General features: G+C 34.5%; 2 protein-coding genes across 2 annotated transcripts; both read right to left on the reverse strand.

Annotated features, from left to right (window-relative positions):
• LOC109208439 (la-related protein 6A) lies at positions 748-6,330 on the reverse strand. The gene is made up of 11 exons (XM_019371548.1): positions 5,980-6,330; positions 4,782-4,863; positions 4,478-4,572; positions 4,272-4,343; positions 4,105-4,184; positions 3,930-4,014; positions 3,566-3,613; positions 3,407-3,472; positions 3,057-3,314; positions 1,268-1,391; positions 748-1,177 (listed from the first exon to the last, which is right to left on the reverse strand). The coding sequence occupies exons 1-11, from the start codon at positions 6,190-6,192 to the stop codon at positions 1,053-1,055; spliced, it is 1,248 nt and encodes a 415-aa protein (XP_019227093.1). The 5' UTR covers positions 6,193-6,330; the 3' UTR covers positions 748-1,052.
• Positions 9,409-13,284, reverse strand: LOC109208446. The gene is made up of 3 exons (XM_019371558.1): positions 13,079-13,284; positions 10,646-11,146; positions 9,409-10,201 (listed from the first exon to the last, which is right to left on the reverse strand). Exons 1-3 carry the CDS (start codon positions 13,167-13,169, stop codon positions 9,618-9,620), a joined length of 1,176 nt encoding a protein of 391 aa, XP_019227103.1. The 5' UTR covers positions 13,170-13,284; the 3' UTR covers positions 9,409-9,617.

Raw genomic sequence — 20,102 nt, forward strand, 5'->3', positions numbered from 1 at the left:
AGGGTTGGGGTGTGGGGGGTGGGTTGGTGGGGATGGGGAATAGGATGAGGAAGGTTGAAAACGAATTTTGGAAAATATTTTCACTTCTCTTGATAGGGAAAACATTTTCCTCCAATTGAAGGAAAATGAGTTCACGAGGAAAATGTTTTCCAAAACATTTAATCCAACCAAACATAAGAAAATTGGAAAATATTTTCCAATATTCTTATTTTCTTTCTCTATTAGATATGAGTCAAGGTCTAAGAATACTTTCACAAATGGGGATTGGGGACTGGGGACGATTGATAATGCACAAAATGGTCATGTTCAAGCCAAAAAGTTGAAAAGGTCAGGTGAGTTGTCTTTTCCCAGTGCTAATAAAGGAGAGAGCTCATTTTAGACAATCTTACTTTTAGATAAGGTTGGTAAGGCAAGGTGATAAACGTTCGGTCGCCATATGTCGCTTTTCTTAATATTAATTACTAATGGATCGGTAATAACAAAATATATCTCATCAGATAAACAAGTAAGTTGAGATACTTTACTATAGTGAAGTTCAATTATGGATAACATTTTATTGCTTTTTTTTGTATGTCTGATTGTTCAAGAATTGCACTAGGTTTCTCTACAACCAAGATTTTAAATGTTCCTAGTGTAAACCTTATAACTTGTTATGCTCTCCAAGTTTCATAAAAAAGATTGATTCTTGTAGGGATCTTTCTCCTGCACACGAAGGGATTAGAGTATGGTGTTATTCTGAAAATTGGATTGCACATAATATAGTAAATCATTGCATCATAATGCAAATTTAGAACATATCGGCTAAACCTTTAAATCTACTGCACAAAACAAAGACATCATAATTGCCACGATATTCAGTGTTCAATAACATAATGGTACATAAAACAAACACAAGATTATATACCTCTGTCCCCAGGAACCCTCAATAACACGGTGAGTTCATTTGCAAACTCCAGGTGCAACCAACAGTATTCATAATCCAAGCATTTTTCAACGGTATCATCACATCGACAACATAGCAACAAAATCCACAAACATTTGAGAAAACACCATTAGCTTGGAGATGAAGAAAGAGGTCGGCCTCGACCCATAGCAAACCCTCTGGTTCCATCAGGCATTCTAGGGCCAGGAGGAGGTTTTGATGGTTCAACTGCATGATTGTAAGTAGTTCCATGGCCTGGTGATGTTTAAACAACAATAAGATCAACATCAAGAAAATAAGTAGAAGCAAGAGAGAACATAAGTGTAGTGTCCTCCGTTAAATTACCATGTCCGTTTGGACCACGCTTGTTTCTTCTTCCACGGCCTCGATTTCTGGTTTGCACCCTATGCTCATTTTTCTCCTTTTGTGCATGCTCTCCAACGGTCTCCTTTGATCGATGGTCTCCCTCCTGCAATGCAGAAAGAATATACATAGATCTACAAACATCGAAAACAAACGCACTCCACAACTCCTGAAATTTTGCTTTTATTGATTCTCAAGAAACCATAAACTGCAGAGTTTTACTATAGCTATCAATGAGCATGGCAGCTGGCCAGTGATGGATCCCGAGTGGAAGGCACCGGAACCTAGTAGCTTTTGCACGGACCTTGTGTATGCATTAAAAATCCACTAAATATCTATAAATATTTGACTGTGAACCCGGTTATTATTGTATATTAACTTGAAGTCATTGTACAAACCCATAAACTTTAAATCCTGGATCAAGGCTGGCCAAATTTATTTGTCATGTGTACAGCATAAGATGACAGTTCAGGATCGAGTAAAAGGTTGGTTTGACAAATGGCATAACGTAAGAAACAGGACTGGCAATAGAGTGATTGGTGGATAAGCATAACATAATCGGGAAAAGAGAGGGAGCAAAAAAGAGGGTATTGTTTTACCTTTTTGCTTGAAGGTGACTATGCTACTCCTTTCCTTTTTTCCCTTTTCCTACACAACCAAGCTAGCCTGCACATCTAACCTTTTTGTTCTCCCATTCTTTCATACTTGGTTTTCAAGAATAATCCACTTTAAACACCTTTGGCGGATGTGTTGGTATGAAGGAAATTTCACATTTGGAAGAATGCATAAATTCCTCCCATGAACTAGTTCGAATTATCAGTTAAAACTTAAATTTGCAGGCAACCTAATACTACCCTGTTTGTTCAAAATGTATCTAATGCCAACCTGAGTGGTGATGTGATACATATAACCAAATGAGAACAGGGGACTTTTCCATGCGCTGCCATGTGTTATTTATCCCTAATTTCCTCTCTTTTTTTCAAGTATATTTTCCTCTTGCCCACTCTCTATTTTCAGCATAAATTTATATTTTTGTTATCTTTTAAGAGATATGGCAAGTCCCCGAAACAGAAGAGATATGGCAAGTCTCCAAAACAGAAGAGATATGGCAAGTTTCCAAGACAGCACTTACTAAGTTAAATTGGTAGCTGAAGAATAACCAGAAAAGTGCTAGATCAGTAACCAGAATAAGTTAAGTACTAAAGAATTCATTCGAAGAATGGCCAACTTGTACCAAGATAGGCAGTGTTATCAGTATGGCCACTGGAAAGAGACATGGTGCCACCAAACGATCATCAAAGAAGTGGCTACATCATAAAGGAGGTTTTAATACTGTGGAAGAAGAGGAGGAGAACAATCTTTTCGGCAGCTAACGGCAAAACAACTTATAAGAAGGCTCTTTAAATAGGAGTTTTAAGCTAACGAAACAAAGTAAGTTTTTATTATTGGGATTACTAATCATTTTGACATGATCATCAAGAATATTCTAAACTACATTCTTAATTCTTGTACTGATTTCCAACTGTAACATCCTGACTTTTAGCACTCATTTTTCATCTACTTTTTTCTTATTTTATTTTTCCATTATACCCGTACTTTTAAAGTATGTTTAGTAAAAATAAGAGATACTCCTATCAATTATCGAGCGGTGTTCATCCTTTGTCTCGTCACACCTTTACTCATGTTTTCTAAACACCAACTCCAAAACACTACTAATAAGCAACTACATTTGGACATAAATCTAAAGATTGCAAACGAGATTAAGATTAACCTCTTCGTCTGGTGAATCAACATGATGCTCATTTGAATGGTGTTCCTCATTAACTGCCAGATCAGATGCTTGGATATTGGTATTCCTATCAGAATCTGGATCGCTCCTGCCTTTCTTACTTTGGCCAGGCTTGTTCTGAAGAACACGATGCTCACTTGAATGGTATTCTTCATTAACTGCCTGACCAGATGCTTGGATATTATTATTCCTATCAGAATCTGGATCTCTCCATCCTTTCTTATTTTGGCCAGGCTTGTTCTGAAAAGATTAACATAATATGTTACTGCATACATCAATGACGACATTAGCCAGTGTATAGGGAAAAGAAAACAAGGTGACAGATTGATTACTGTTTTCTTGAGAAGCTTGACTCGCAAGCCAAATCTCCAATCGTGTTCATCATTCAAAATGGCCACCTGAAACAGCCACCACCAAAATGAACATCATCAGCTTTTTTGAAATGCCAATGCCAAAATGAACTAGAAATAAGAACCTTTCATCACACTCACAGCTTTTTCAGCAGCTTCCACAGTGTTATATTCCACAAGAGCATGCAACTACAATGAGAACAAGAAAAAGGAATCAATAAATGTCCAAAGCATGTGTGAAGAAAGAAGCTGCGGCCCACTTCAAAAACTTCTCATATATCCTTCAATGAGTTAGATGCAAACATAAGCAGCTTAGCAAATTGGAACCTCGAAAGCAATGACATTTCTCATGAACAGGAGGGAAAACTGAAATTCCAAATGTAAGCATTTCATCACTCAACATGAAGCTATAGATGTCAAATCTTTTGAGACCCACCCCATGCTTCAGACCAGTCAGGTCTTAGAAATTTTCAGATGCTCTGATGTAGAATTTGTAATTGCATACCTTACCACTGAGTAGCTTCTCTGCAGTTGTGCATTTTCGCGAATCTCTTTCAGTGTGTGGATCACGTACAGTAATATGCTTTACACTGGAAGTCCAAATTTCTTAAGACCATTGCTTTTAAGAAAATAATAACAATCAAAAAGAAAATAGAGTAAGAAAGGGAAAAGAAACATACTTCCCAGCCTGTCCAAATATGCGCCGAAGGTTATCCACGGAATGATCCTCGGGTAAATTTTCCACCAATACGGTACAAACCTAGAACATGGTAAATAGAAGGATAACTTCGTTGCCAACTACAGTCTAGATGATACTTATCGAGTTGCTGTAAAAGTAGAGCAATACCTTGGGATCTATAATCTCACTTAATGGAAGAGGATGAAGTCGCTTCACCTTTCTCCCATCAGAACTTACAACCTCCAGAATAAGAAAAAAAGAGCAAAGAGAATGAAAGACGTTAATAACCTAGGAATATTTGTAGAAAGACAAAAGGTACTAAAAGGAGGACAAAGCAACATTCTTCATAGTCCATGAGAAGCAGTTAGACTTACAAGAAGAGAAGATTCCTTAAGTGCAGCTGCTATTATTGCTGTGTCCTTCATGAGCTTCTTGACTTTTCTAAAAGAAGCAATTACTTTCACAGGGACTGCAAGATACAGCCATTCAGTTGAGATTTTAAGATATAAGAAGGCAGTGGAGTGCAGTGGTATAGGAGAGAAACTAGAGGATATAAAACATACAGACCCCAAAACAGTTTCAGGAATGGGTGAACATAGAGAGGGGGTAGGAAAGCAACATGAAGGCAGTATGAGATCCTTCCTCATCATAAATAAATAAATACGCTCCAATACTTACCAAAACCTTCCTTGTCTCTCGTCACATATTTCAACAGAAACTTGTCCGTAGGCAAATTTTCATCGCTGAAGTAATACTCAACCTGCAACACACAGAAAATTTCAGGGACATGCTTTCTTCGTTCATGCTTTTATAATAAAAACAACCATGTAGTAGAAATTATATGCTTTTTAATACTACTAATTTAGCCACTAAGACAGGCAGCAAAGCTATAGCCACCAAGGAATAGTAAACGGCTAGAGTTATTGCTAAACTCTAATATCTGAAGGTTTTGCACAGCCAAATGCTCATATGGGAATACAAAAGTATGTATCTGAGAAAACAAATGCATTTGCTAAGAAAGGTTTCTGCAAGACAGTGAAATCATGCATTTGCTATCCATTCTGATAGATGCAGAAGATCTTTTACAGAAATCATACAGAAGTCCAGAAAATTCACCAAAGAGTCATAGAAATATCAGTTTACAGTACAGACAATTCAAGATTGTGCACAATTTACCACTTTGTTTGTAGGCTCTTTTCCGGGGTTTACAGTTGCACAAGAAAATTATAAGTTCCACTCCAAGCATTATCATATACTTAGCTCATTTGTAAGTTTCAGTAATATGCTACAGAACTACGAGAAATGAATAGCTTACAAAACTATAATATTCAAACAACTTAGAAATTTCAAACTTTTCTCAAGTTCTGTTCATATATCAAGAACCATATGTGATCTTGATAGGGACATCTAACGATAAAGAACTATACTTGGAATCAAATTTTTATTATCAAAATCAAATGCGAAAGTCTCAGATTAGATGAAGCAATTCCCAATCTATAACTCCACAGTTTCTATCCGACGTAGCAAATATTTCTAACTTTTAAATATTAATCAGCTAATTCAAAAACCCTAACTTATCAAAAGACTTCAACTCTCAAGAACTACAAGAATCATATTAAAACACATACCGACCAACCACATCAATCCAATTGAATAATTTCGCTGCCAACATATCTACATTTAGGGAAAGATTCAAACTTCAAAAGCATATTGTCCATCCAATTGCAAATCATCAATCTAACTGACTAAACTTCACTCCAGGTCTGGACCTTTTAGCTTAATTAACCCTAAAACTCAATAAATCACCCAAAAAAAAAAAACCAGTACATTAAAAAAACCACCAAGAAAGCAAGAACCCGTAAGAAAAAAAAGAAACCTGCTTGACGATCTTGTTACGAAGATCATCGGTGAGGAGAGTGGCGGTGACTTGGGCAGGGTGTTGATCAGACGGCTGAGAAAGATCGTCAATGAAGTGAGACTCAGGCGATCCAACAGGTGAAAAATCAGGATGATCATCATCATGCGGTGGAGATGAAACGCTGTGGGAGTGTGAAGGTACTGGGATTACTCCTTCACCGTCTGCTTCCATTTTTGTTACGAGGAGAGAGAGGAGAGAAGTTATTTGGAAAACTGAAAGGTCAAAGGAGAAAATCCATTATTCTTCTTCTTCTTCTCCGCCCTTAGTTTCCTTGTTATTCTTCTTCTCCTGAATCTCTCGAAAGAACGCCCAGCTAATCGGCAAGTATATATAGGAAAGATGAATTGAGACGAAAGGACTTTTTTTTCCTTTTTTTTTTTTTGACTCTTTTTTTTTTTTTTTTACTTTCTTACTTTGGTTACTCAATGTGAATCATTTAGTCCATTTTTTAGTCAATTTAGTTCAGCTTTCAAATAGTTGTAACACGTTAATCATTTTTATGATTTAAAATATTTGCTTACCTTCCTGATTTCGAGTTTTTATGTTTTGTAATAATTATTTTAACTTATTTATTAGAAATGCAAAAATTACAACTAGATAATGTATCTTTACTAATGAACTAATGCACAGTAGATCTATGCCTAATGTAGTTTAGACTTGAGAAAGTGATTTCTTAGTGAATCGTCCGGCTGCAATTAGAAGGTAATTACGATATTTGCGTTGCATAAAAACAAACATTGGCAATGTAATGTTTGGTACAAAGAATTTATATATTATTTTATGCGGAGATAAAAATAAAATTAGCGGTTACAATAACAAAAATAACCCCATGTATTAGAATTTATTTTATAAAAGAAAATGGTAAAACAGGAAAATAATTTTGAAAATGAACAATTAATGACAAGCTTAAAACAGGAAAAAAAGAAATTGTCTTTCTCTATATTTAATATAGTAGACAAATAAAAGTAAAAATATATTTTTAGTATAGTGGATAAGTAAAGTAAACGGATGGAGTACTGATTAATGCAACAGTAGGTCATAATTTAGAAATTGACTAGTGTGCATAATGTAGTTGAGGAAGTGATCTTTGTAAGAAGTGGTTAGAAGGATTTAATGAGCATTTCTAGTCCATTTAAGCTAAGAGTACAAAACCGTAGCTTAGGTTGTCGTGACTTGTTTTCAACCCAAACATCCAAATTGTCACCTCTACAAGGAGCGTAATCTCTCTCGAGGCATTGGGAAGCATCGTGGTGATTCTTTCAAACTCCTAGAAGAAGAGAATTTATCACTTCAAAATTGTATTACGTACTACATTTAATAAAAGTAAACAATGTTACCCTTACTATAAATATTTCAATTTTGCTTCTGCTACATGCCATTGTGAATATCAAACGTTCAACTTTAAAAAGTGTCCATATGGACATTTGGTTGCTGGTTAGAATTATGCATGTATTAATAATATAGAGATTAGTTATGTAGGAATCAATTATACAGAATTTAGTTATGTAAGAATTAGTTATGCAGATCAATTGGTTTTGTGGCTCTTTACAAATTTGCTTTTAGTTTTATGACTCTACCTCTTCTTTTTTTTTTCACACGAGAGGTTTACTTTTATACGTAAGAGATATGTGTTTTACACGTAAGAGATCTAAAAAGATCATTTTCTTAAATTATAAATTGTAAAGGGGTATGATGTACAAATAGCACGTTTAGCTATGCAGGGTTTAGTTATGCATGGTTTAATTATGAAGGAATTAGTTATGTAAGAATTATGGGAGATTACATGGTTTTTTAAATGAAATATACTCCTTACGTGTTTCCTGTGTGCATGAGTGAGTTCGGATGAGATAAGGGATCAAAATACGTTAGTTTGTTGCAAAAAGAAAAAGATGGAAGAATTGGGAGCTTGTCTATTCTGGCGCATGGCACGAAAACAAACGCGAAAAAGGAGACAAGTGCATTCACAAAACAGCGAAGTGAAGCAAATGCACGGATCACTTGCGAAATGGAAGAATTTCAAAAGCTGAGTCCACGTCTATGAGAGCGCGACGCGTGAGCGTAGACGCGAATTCCAACTTTCCTATCCGAGTTTGGAATGACTAATCCGCCCCATACAAACGCTATGGAATATTAATACATAAAAGAACAACTTTTTAAGGGTTACACAACATCTTTAAAGGCAAGAACAAGCAACGAGCAAGGCGGAAGATTCGAAAACGAGTTTTTATCTTTCTTCTTCCTTTTACTATTATTGGTGATGAATTCTAATAATGTAGTTACACAAACAATTATGAGTAACTAAACTTTTTTTATCTAGGGTTTGATTAAACATCTTGGAGGATGATTTTTTGTTGTTTTTAATATAAATTTGCCATTGGATTTTCTCAACTTATTTAACTATCTTGTTATTGTTGTTGATTGAATGACCCTCAATTGACTGTACCTATTTAGTGTGTATTGCTTGAAAAAAGATATATATATATTTAGGTAGTTATTGAACAATGTCACTCCTAACGTGTGCGAAGAATCAAAACGGCGGTTTAAAGGTGAGTTTAAAAATAATTAATGAAACCTTGACGTACTCATAGTTTGGCACCAACCTTGCATAACCACTTGGGGTTCCAGTAGCATATATCCATTGTCTCCAAAGTTTGGATGTTGGCGAGATTGACTTCAACGGGGTAGTGCCTTGTTACTATATTAGATTCTTCAAAACCCCAATAATTAACTGAGAATCGAACAAACAAAGACAGGGCACCTCTTTGGAGATGTCGGAGTTGTTCCATCTTCCAAATGCAGTTCTCCTCTTCGGCTTATGAATTTCTCAGCTACCCTCATTTTAATCAAATCGAATACAAGAATTTCATAGTCCTCCGGGAAAAGTGCAGAGTAGAGGAAGCAAGGTTTTAATGATGTGGGCAAGTCTTTATAGCTCAAACCCAAGATCTTGGAACAATGGTCCAAATCTTGCTCATGATCTTGACACATGTTCTTTAGCACCCTATTCCATTCACGTTCACTCCTTTGTTCAAATGACAAAACCTTTGAATTTATAGCCAATGAGTTGGTGTTTCAACAGGTGCAGAGACGCATTCAGAGATGCATTCGTGAAGGTGTCTATTCGGCAGAGATGATCAAATTTCTGTTAAGTAGTACTCAATAGAAATTACATATGTCCTTGACTGAAATTGAATTGACTTACTTTTATTACTCAAAAGGAGTAACAAATTAGCTTTGATCTTTGAAGATTAATACTATTCTTATTAAGTGATTAATTATAGATGAAATATTTTGAAATCTGCAAACAGAGCCAAGGTGACAAATAGAAATGTAGTTGTACTATTATCTATCATAGCGCCACAGGAGAATAAAGGAGCCCAAGATTACTGACCTTAATAAACTGGAAGCACTTTCAAATTTTGATTGCAAAATTACCAAGACATACTACATTGGACTTGAGAAGACATACAGTTACATGCTATTTAATACAGCAAACTTCTTTTTTTGCCGCGGGTGGTGTCCGATCTGAACCTCCCTGCTGTAGTACAACATTGGATCCCATATATGTAGAGTAAAACAGAAAGCTACTATTCAATTTAAACCAATACTAAGACTAACAGCCACAACATAAACCCGAACCCCAAAACCCTGACTGTGCTAGACCCTGATACTTCAACCCTCACATCATCCACAACAGGTCCACAAAGAGAGCTCATATCATCACTTCTTGTATTGTAATAGATACTATAGAACGCGACACGTGTTCTGTCCGCCTTAGCCGTAAAATTCAGGTTAGCAATCTGAAATGAAGAATTGGAATTGGGAGTGTAATGAATGTTTTGGGCCTGATCACCGGCGAATGCCATAACAGCCAGTGGCTGCTTGCATGAGTCCCCTGCATGGCCCAACAAAAATGTCAATCTGTATGGCTTGTTGGGCTTGGTTTCAACCATCTGGGATATAATGCCTTCTTTTCCTGAAAGCAATTCTATAGCTCTTTTCCCTTCTGGAACTGTAAAGTGATAATTATCAATGTACCGAACTGCTCTATTTGATTCAACTATCCAACCAGGTAGCGACGATGTTTCCTCGTCAAGGTTAGTTGGAAGCAAAACGCCGAGGGAAGCATTCCTGAACATCCATGGACCTTCTTCAAAATCGCCATTAAGTACTGCATTATCTGTTCCAATAGCCAACATAAGGAACAAGTTAGCAACATTTGTAGTTATTTACATGTTGGATTCTGCTTCATGTTTTTTTCTTCATCAAAAGAATGTCTTTGTTCATGCATCCATCACGAGTTTCATGTACAAGCCATGTGAGAAATGCATTAAAGTCATCGACAAACTAGCTAGAAGGTGAATGAATACACCTCTTTTCTCGGCTTCATGTTGATCATCTGAATTTTTTTCAAATTCTCTCTAATATGAGAAGTTATGAAAACATCAAAACTAATTTTGAAATTTGCAGTACTTCTATGCCAAACCTTATTTTGTTTTTTCCTTTTTATCATTCTTATTTTTTCTCCAACACATAGATATTTCAATTAGAATCAAATCTTTGACCAAATCGTGGTGATAAGCAGCTGGAAATGGGCCCAAATAAGAAACAGAAGTGACCTTACCTTTGGACTTATCTGGAGTGAAAAGCTTCTTGATAGCAATATCATCAATAATGGGCCCACAAGTAGGGTCATCTTCCATGCCAGGATTTGTGAAAACGACACGCGCGTCATCTTCCTCAGCTTGAAAGGCCCACGCGTAGGAATCCCAACCCTGGACATTATACAGAGTCTGAAGATCGATGCTCTGTGATGCCGGAGGCACCGACACGTTCAGTGACTCTAGCTGGGCGCAGGTGCGAGCCGCGCTGAACGTGACTGAATAAATGGAGCCTTTCTCCACTTTGAGCTCTTGGCTTATCTCGGCGTCGTTTCCGAGCCGAACTGCGTGTTTACCTTGTGGTACGATGAGGATCATCCCACCCTGTTTTTGCCCTGATTCCACTAGCTCCACTGTGCCGTTTGTTTTCCAGCTGGGGAGTACGAGAGGGCCATCAGAGAATCCATCGCCGGAAGAGAAACCGCCTGATGGAGGTGTCTCAAAATCACCGTTAACTAACGGACCTGCAAAACCCAGGTTGGGTTGGTAATTTAATAATCAACATATTTCCTTTGGTCCGTTAAAAAAGTACGAACTCTTTCTAAATTTGGAAATAATTTAGTTTAAATTTGAGAAGATTTTATAACACACAAACTATACCCTTTTTGACTTGCTAAGGACCATAAATTTTAGAAATCTTATTTTTTTAAATTCCATGCTCAGTCAAACAAATTCACATAAATTGAAACGGAGTAAGTAAGTAAATATTATGGGGTTGTTTTTGTTTTTCTTTACTTTCAGGCACTGAGAGAAGATAACACAGAATTTCCATAATAAATTTTTTACTCAAGATATATAACTAAAATATATTTTCACTTAGGCAATATCAACTCATTGTAGTTGAGATTTAGAACCCGTTTGGACATAAGAATTTTTTCGTTTTTTTTTAAATCAATATTTGGCCATAAAATTTTGGCGAACATGAATTTTGGAATTTTTCAAAAATTTGAAAAACTCCCAAAAATTGTTTTTCAAAATTTTCACTCAAATCAATCACAAAACTTCAAAAACAATCCAAAATTATATTCATGTCTAAACACAACACTAATTTTCAAATACTATTTTCACTTGAAATTTTTTTCACCTTTTTTAAATTTTACAATGCTTATATCCAAACGCCCACTTAGTCGTATTGTTTCAATATTGTCTCCTTTATAGAATCTTAAGCTTCATAAGCTAATTTTTGGAATTAAACTAAGCTTAGTGTCTATTATCTGAACACTTAAATATACATAAAATTATATTGTGTGCAAAAACAGAGGGAATGAGCCTTCACCCATATAAAGAAAATGTATTTACTATTGTTGAGCCCATTTCAAAGTCGTACCACAAAATAATGTACGATATGAAGGAACATTCACTTCACACGGCACGCCTCTTTCACATTCATGATCTGGATGTGAATGAGTCGAATGACTTAGCCCAATATGGTCACATATGAAGGAACATTTACAAATAAGTCCCATGGGTAGTACCTTTGTAGGCTTTAAAATGTAACCAATGGTAATTATTGAAATTAGTCACGAGACAAGACTATGAGGGTGTTTGGATTGGCTTATAAAAAGTAGCTTTTACGCTAAAAGTCAAAAACAATAAGTTGGTAATACACAAATTTTGGCTTTTGGCTTATTTTTGTACTTTTTCATGCCTGAAAGTAAGTGATTTTAAGTACTTTTTAGTATTGCCAAACACCACACAAACTAAAAAAGTGTTTAAATAAGTGTTTAAATAAGCACTTAAAAATAAGCCAAAATAAACACGCTCTATAGCTCGCCTCCTCTTCCAACATAAAACCCCTCCCCCAACTCTCCTAATGACGGTGTACGAAATATAGAAATTAAAAAGAACTTATAATATTTCATAAAATGCAAATCAAAAAAGAAGTAGCAGTCTAATTGTGTAGAGTGAGGACCATAACCTCTGCATTGTCATGATTCTTACAGGGTGTAGCAATAACACCTCATGATCATCAACATCAACAACATGATTACTTATTAATGCTAATAATAGTGCCATTAATAACTCTAAGTAATTGATATTTTTATATGATAAAAAATCTGTTGTAGTTAATAATATTTTCATGTGATATAAATATATTGAAATGCTGCTCCGAAATTGGAGGAAATTAATCTTGTTTGAGACGGAGGTAACAAAATTAAAGCAAATATATTGCTTAACAATTAAATGTTTCTACCAATGTTAAAATTTGAGTCCCCAAATGGTAAATTAACATACATTGAAGCTGAAAATGAAGACAAAAGGAATTCATTATCAGATCTCATACGAAGCAGGTATATAATCCCATCAAGTATGAAATTAATTTATAAATAAAAGAATGCAGTTTAATTTGGTTTAACTTGAAAGAACAAAATAGAAAGAGAAGAAGAAGGGCGTACCATCTTCAACTTGTCCAGCAGCTGAGCAAGCTAGTATAACAAGAAATGATGTAACCCATTTGTATCTTCTTGAGCTCCGACCTATTTCCATGGCTAGTAAAAGAAAATGTTCTCTCTCTCTTGTTTAAGCAGAGAACAGAAGGGGACTGAGCCACAGCTTTGAGTGAAGAAAAGGGGCAAGAGTAAATGTCCTTTTAACCAAGGTTCAACCTCTTCTTTTCTTTTCTTATTTTCTTTTTCATGCTCTTTTGTATCTTTTCCTCCTTTTTCTTTTTCTTTTTCATTTCAATCTTTTATCTATCTCATTTGCTCCACCAGTTGTAAAATAGTACTACTAATGATATTAAGCAAAGTAATTTAACACTAAAACTTTAAGGTACTATGTGTTTATAAATATGAAAATTTTGTTTCCTTATTTTTCAATTTATATAACGATCTTTGTTTTAGCGGATAATTTAAGAAATAAATACTCTGATTTTTTGAAATTCGTGATAAAAATTTTAATGATATTTTTGTGACTATAAAAAAATAATTTTAGAAGTAAATGAGAAATTTAATTATTTTTAACTATTAAAAAAGTGTCATTTTTTAATAGATTAATAAAAAAAGGTGTTACAACAACAGAAAAAGTAATAGTACCATATTTAAAGTATCTCTCATATAAATTTTAAGTTTGTTTTATTTGCTTTTGATTGGGGTTGAGAGGGCTAAGGGTTTTTTCGTCCACTTAAACCAGCTAGCTACTTTTCTTTTAGAGGTAGCTTTTTCTTTTGATCAATGAATGATGAAGGACATATGCTTTTCCTAGTACAATAAGAAAAGGTGTTTCTTGAGATAGACTTTTTTAAATTAAGATTCTTCTAACTTCATATTATTCATATACACCCCTACATCTTTTTGTTATGTACATCAAACTTCCTTTTGGGATTATAATTTATATTCACTATATAAAGCTCCCATCAAAATTACTGTTCTCCCATCAGGATATCATGTTGTTTTTCTAAATTTTGAGTCGAGAAACATCAAAATTTTATCTTTTTGTGGCCAACTTGGCCTTTTACGCTCCTCCTGATCCCACTACCAATTGGTGTTGATAATACAGGTCGTACGTACACCAATGAGACCAAATGACATGTACAGTACATAAAATTGTAAGTACTAACTTAGGTCTCAGATTGTTATTTAGAATATTTTTTAGACTTAAATATCATATCCTTAAAAGTAATCAAGATAAAAAGATTTGACAATTTCTCTTTGATATAGTTGAAGTGCTCAGATCGTATAGACCATCTCACGTGTCCAGATATTATTTATTCCCTCGATTTTAATTTATTTGTCACGCTTTACTTTTTAACTTAGTTACAGCTTGTTGGATGATCGTTACTTATTATATTGTATCGTATTGTTACTTTAAATACAATATTTATTTTGATTGTTACTTAAATTTTATTGTATTGTATCGTTTAATCCGTCGTTACGTAACGACGAAATGTGCCACTTTATGTAACAACCGATTTGGTGTAGTTGCGTCATTATCTTGTCTTTTTCTCTCATCTCACCCTTCACTACTATTAAATTATTTTATTTTATCATTTACCCTACTTTTTATATAGTAAATTTACCCCGTATTATTTTTTTTCTTTATAATATTACAAATTTATTCTTCATATTGCTGGTGCATGATATCATGAAACAATGGCAAACGATACAATCTATTCAAACATTGTATTAATCAAACAATACATTATAATACAATACAATACGATACATTATGAAACGGCGTGTAACAACCAACCAAACAAGTTGTTAGAGAAATATCATTCTTTTATTAGTGGTATTTTAAATTCCAAATTTCTATCCTCCTATTTCACCCGATGACAGTCAATTTTCAGAACAATATGATATGTTAAAATTAAAAAGTTCAAAAATATTCTTGATAATATTATACACAGTTTGTCACTACCCAATTTCCTCTTCATTGGGTATTGTGATGACACCTAGTCTTAGGGACTACGTAAGCCTAACATTAAATAAATAACAACAATATTTAAATAACATCTAACAATTTGAAATAGAAATCTCTTTAAACTTTACAACCCCAAAACCGGTAGTACAAGTCATAAGCTCTACAGAGTTTGCTAAAAACCCTCAAAAATACAACTGTCTCGAAACAAGAGCGAACAATGTAAATACAAAATAAGAAGATGACTATGTAGCATGCGAACGCAGCAGCATGTTTACCTTGAGTCACAACAACGACGATCCACACAACTACTAACGATCAAATACCTGGATCTGCACAAAAATGTGGAGAAGCGTAGCATGAGAACACCACAGCGGTTGCCCAGTAAGTATCAAGACTAACCTCAGTGGAGTAGTGACGAGGAACAGTCAAGACACCTACTAGTCTAATAACCTGAACAAGTATAAGTATAGGAACAACAGAGTATGATATCTACATAACGACTATGCGATATGGCTAACTATACATCAATTTCAATAAGAAAGGAAAGAACAAGTATCAGCGAAACACCATGATATTGACACAGAAGAGTGAATGGAAACACAACCTAAATCCGAAATCACAGATACATCAAGGACAAGCAATAACTCAGCAACTACGACCACTTTCACATCAGGTTTTAGTCAACAAACTCCACGAGGTACCGAACCTCGGACAAATCGCAACTCACGGGTCTCAATACCCGAACCCCAACACGTGGCATCATGTGACTCATCACACCTCATAACCACAATGATGACTCACGTGCCAATTAGAGTCATTCTCACATAGAAGGCAAGTAAACAAGGGTGTGCATCTATACTCAACAATATCATGAAGACGTATTATTCGATAAGAGTGTTTAATTACGTGTATGCTTGTGCAAGTGTCCTAACATAATTCATACCAGCTAGTAAGCATAAGAAAAAGAACGGACAACACGTAGCATATTTTCTCAAAACTTTCACAAGATAAAGCTCACACAGATAAGTGTACCACTACACAAATATCAACAACAAGAATGCCCCCAAGCTATTACAAATCAATCCCTGACGTAGTCCACCTTGTCTCGCCACGTGTGCAATAGTAAAGTAATGCTCGCCTTGTCTCGCCACGCGTGCAAAATAATATTCCCACCTTGACTCGCCACATGCGCAACCCCTCCCCCCCCCCCCCACCACACATATATATATATATGTCCCGCCTTGTCACGTCGTATGTAAAAATATCAACAGTGACAATAGCACGGCAGAAACCTCAAGAAACCCAATAGCACTCGCACGGCAGAAACCTCGTGCATCCCAATAGCAACAGCCGCACGGCAAACTCGTGCATCACAATAACAACTGCACGACAGAAACCTCGTGCATCACAAAACAAGTATGACAGCAACAATAACAATAAATACAAGAATACGGCAAGTAAATCAACTCAAGAACTTTCGATCACAAAGAGACGGCAAAACTAGCTCACGAGGGAATAACCACAATAGAGAATACTAGGCGTAATAAGAACAACTCAACGAGGGAAAAAAAATAATATGTAACAACGATCCCACAATATGTAGTTCAACAATAAGAAAGCTAACACGAATCAATAATTTGAAATAAGGACATGTCAACTAAATATAGGATATCTAAACTTCTTTTAAGGTTGGGAAATTACGAAGAATATACAACAAATTCAATTAAGGATGAGCAGCGAAAAGATAATCATAACCTCCATTAAGACTAAACAATTACAGTAGAGAAAATAGTATTTCCAATAAAGACAAGCAGTTATGAAAAGATAACATGACAATAGGAGAGGTAAAAATCTTCAATTAAGTCAAATAAGAGTCAAATAGGCATTAAGAGTGAATCACAAAGCAATTAATTTCAATTAATGCATGTAGAGGTGAAACTAGTAAATAGGAAACTCAATCATATCAAGAACAACTTCATACTTAGTGAATACAAGGACCTAAGAACCCTAAAAGGCCAACTTTCCACGAATAAGTCCGAGCACGCACTTGTCACCCCGCGTACACGGACTAAAATCAACATAGAAGACTCAAATCCTAAGGGAAAATCCTCCACACAAGGTTAGGCAAGATACTTACCTCAAAGAACACAAACTGATACTCTAAAATGAACTTCTCGGGTGAAAAGACCTCCGGGCGGCTCAAATCTAACCAAAATAACTTCAAAGCACAAATAAAACTCATAAGAAACTATTCGAGATCATAAAGTCTCAATGTTTAACAAAATCTAAAAATCGGCCCGAAAGTCGAACTCCCGTCCCGAACCTCTGAACCCGACAAATTTTACACCCGAACACCCATTCCAATACGAGTTCAACCATACTAAAATTATCAATTTCCGATACTAATTCGTCTCACAAATCATGATTTTTTTCATTTTGAGAATTTTCTTCAAAAACCTCCATTTCCCTTAACTCAAAACACAAGTTAAATGATAAAAATTAAGGTGAAATCATGGAATATGATAAATTCTAGGTGAAGAACACTTACCCAATCGATTTACTTGAAAACCCGACAAAGAAGCTCCCAAAATCGAGGTCTAAAACTCAAAATATGAAGAAAATGACCAAACCCTCGACTTATATAATTCTGCCTAGGAGTTTCGCATTTGCGGACAAGGAAGCGCACATGCGCATACGCATTTGCAAACTTTGATAGTCAGGCCTGGATCCGCATATGCGGAATTACAGCCGCGCCAGCGACACCGCAGAAACGTGAATAGGGACGCAGAAGCGAGCTTCTTCGTAGGTGCGATCGCTGGACCGCAAAAGTGGCATTCGCACTTGCGTGCAGGCCTTCGCAGAAGCGATCGGGTTCACGCAGGAGCGGAGCCGCACCTGCGCTCCAAACACTACTAGAATTCCTGTAAAAAGCGACCAAAGATTAGCGACCAAATTTGGTCTGTCAAGAAAAGCGACCAAAGTTGGTCGCTAAACTGCCGAAAATAATAAAAAAAATATTTGAAATACTTTAGCGACCAAAGTTGGTCGCTATTTGGCCGCAAATTTAGTCAAACTGTTGACTGGACTGGTCAGACTTGCTTGGTCAAAAATATACTGAGATTAGTGACCAATGTTGGTCGCTAAAGTGGGACCTACATAATTTTTTTTAATAATTTTATTATTATTTTATAAAACTTATAAAATATAAATATATATATAATTTAAAACTTGCGACCAAAGTTGGTCGCTAACTGAAGGATAAGTTGATAGCGACCAACATTGGTCGCTAACATGGGACCCAGTTATAATATTTTAATAAATATATATTTATTTAAAATAAATTATAAAATATAAATAAATATAATTCAAAATTTAGCGACCAACTTAATGAAATAGAGACCAACGTTGGTCGCCAAGGTGAGACCCAGTTCTAACATTTAATAATTTTTATTATTAATTTTGAATATTATATAAAATATAAATAAATCTGATTAAAATTTAGTGACCAAATTTGGTCGCTAAATTAAATTCATGTACAGTTAGTGACCAACTTTGGTCGCTAAATTAAATTCATTTGCAGTTAGCGACCAAAGTTGGTCTCTATATGGTCAAAATTAAAAATACTTACGCTATACTATGCACTAAGTATAAGTGTATTAGGTAATATCGTATCGAATACAGCTTATATATATATATAATATATGTACTTACGCTATACTATGTACTAAGTATAAGTGTATTAGGTAATACTATATCGAATACAGCTTATATATATATATATAATATATGTACTTACGCTATATACTATGCACTAAGTATAAGTGTATTAGGTAATACTGTGTCGAATATAGCTTATATATATATAATATATGTACTTACGCTATATTATGCACTAAGTATAAGTGTATTAGGTAATACCGTATCGAATATAGCTTAATATATATAATATATGTACTTACGCTATATTATGCACTAAGTATAAGTGTATTAGGTAATACCGTATCGAATATAGCTCATATATATATATAATATATGTACTTACGCTATATTATGCACTAAGTATAAGTGTATTAGGTAATACCGTATCGAATATAGCTCATATATATATAATATATGTACTTATGCTATATTATGCACTAAGTATAAGTGTATTAGGTAATACCGTATCGAATATAGCTTATATATATATAATATATGTACTTACGCTATATACTATGCACTAAGTATAAGTGTATTAGGTAATATTGTATCGAATACAACTTATATATATATATATAATATATGTACTTACGCTATATTATGCACTAAGTATAAGTGTATTAGGTAATACTGTGTCGAATATAGCTTTTATATATATATATATGTATAATATATGTACTTATGTTATATTATACAAGTATAAGTGTATTAGGTAATACCGTATCGAATATAGCTCATATATATAATATATGTACTTACGCTATATTATGCACTAAGTATAAGTGTATTAGGTAATACCGTATCGAATATAGCTCATATATATATAATATATGTACTTACGCTATATTATGCACTAAGTATAAGTGTATTAGGTAATACTGTGTCGAATATAGCTTATATATATATAATATATGTACTTACGCTATATTATGCACTAAGTATAAGTGTATTAGGTAATACCGTATCGAATATAGCTCATATATATATAATATATGTACTTACGCTATATACTATGCACTAAGTATAAGTGTATTAGGTAATATTGTATCGAATACAACTTATATATATATATATAATATATGTACTTACGCTATATACTATGCACTAAGTATAAGTGTATTAGGTAATACTGTGTCGAATATAGCTTATATATATATAATATATGTACTTACGCTATATTATGCACTAAGTATAAGTGTATTAGGTAATACCGTATCGAATATAGCTCATATATATATAATATATGTACTTACGCTATATTATGCACTAAGTATAAGTGTATTAGGTAATACCGTATCGAATATAGCTTATATATATATAATATATGTACTTACGCTATATTATGCACTAAGTATAAGT

The sequence above is a fragment of the Nicotiana attenuata genome, chromosome 2, assembly GCF_001879085.1.
Source record: "Nicotiana attenuata strain UT chromosome 2, NIATTr2, whole genome shotgun sequence".
Lineage (NCBI taxonomy): Eukaryota > Viridiplantae > Streptophyta > Magnoliopsida > Solanales > Solanaceae > Nicotiana > Nicotiana attenuata.

Bases quoted from the DNA above. Each gene is read 5' to 3' on its own strand.
- LOC109208446 (XM_019371558.1), bottom strand. From the start codon at position 13,169: ATGGAAATAGGTCGGAGCTCAAGAAGATACAAATGGGTTACATCATTT. The intron at 11,147-13,078 runs GTACGCCCTTCT...TGGGTTTTGCAG, and splicing joins TGCTGGACAAGTTGAAGATG to GTCCGTTAGTTAACGGTGAT. The intron at 10,202-10,645 runs GTAAGGTCACTT...CTATTGGAACAG, and splicing joins CACTCCAGATAAGTCCAAAG to ATAATGCAGTACTTAATGGC.
- LOC109208439 (XM_019371548.1), bottom strand. From the start codon at position 6,192: ATGGAAGCAGACGGTGAAGGAGTAATCCCAGTACCTTCACACTCCCAC. The intron at 4,864-5,979 runs GTTTCTTTTTTT...TGTGTGTTGCAG, and splicing joins GTAACAAGATCGTCAAGCAG to GTTGAGTATTACTTCAGCGA. The intron at 4,185-4,271 runs GTATTGCTCTAC...ACCATGTTCTAG, and splicing joins GTGAGATTATAGATCCCAAG to GTTTGTACCGTATTGGTGGA.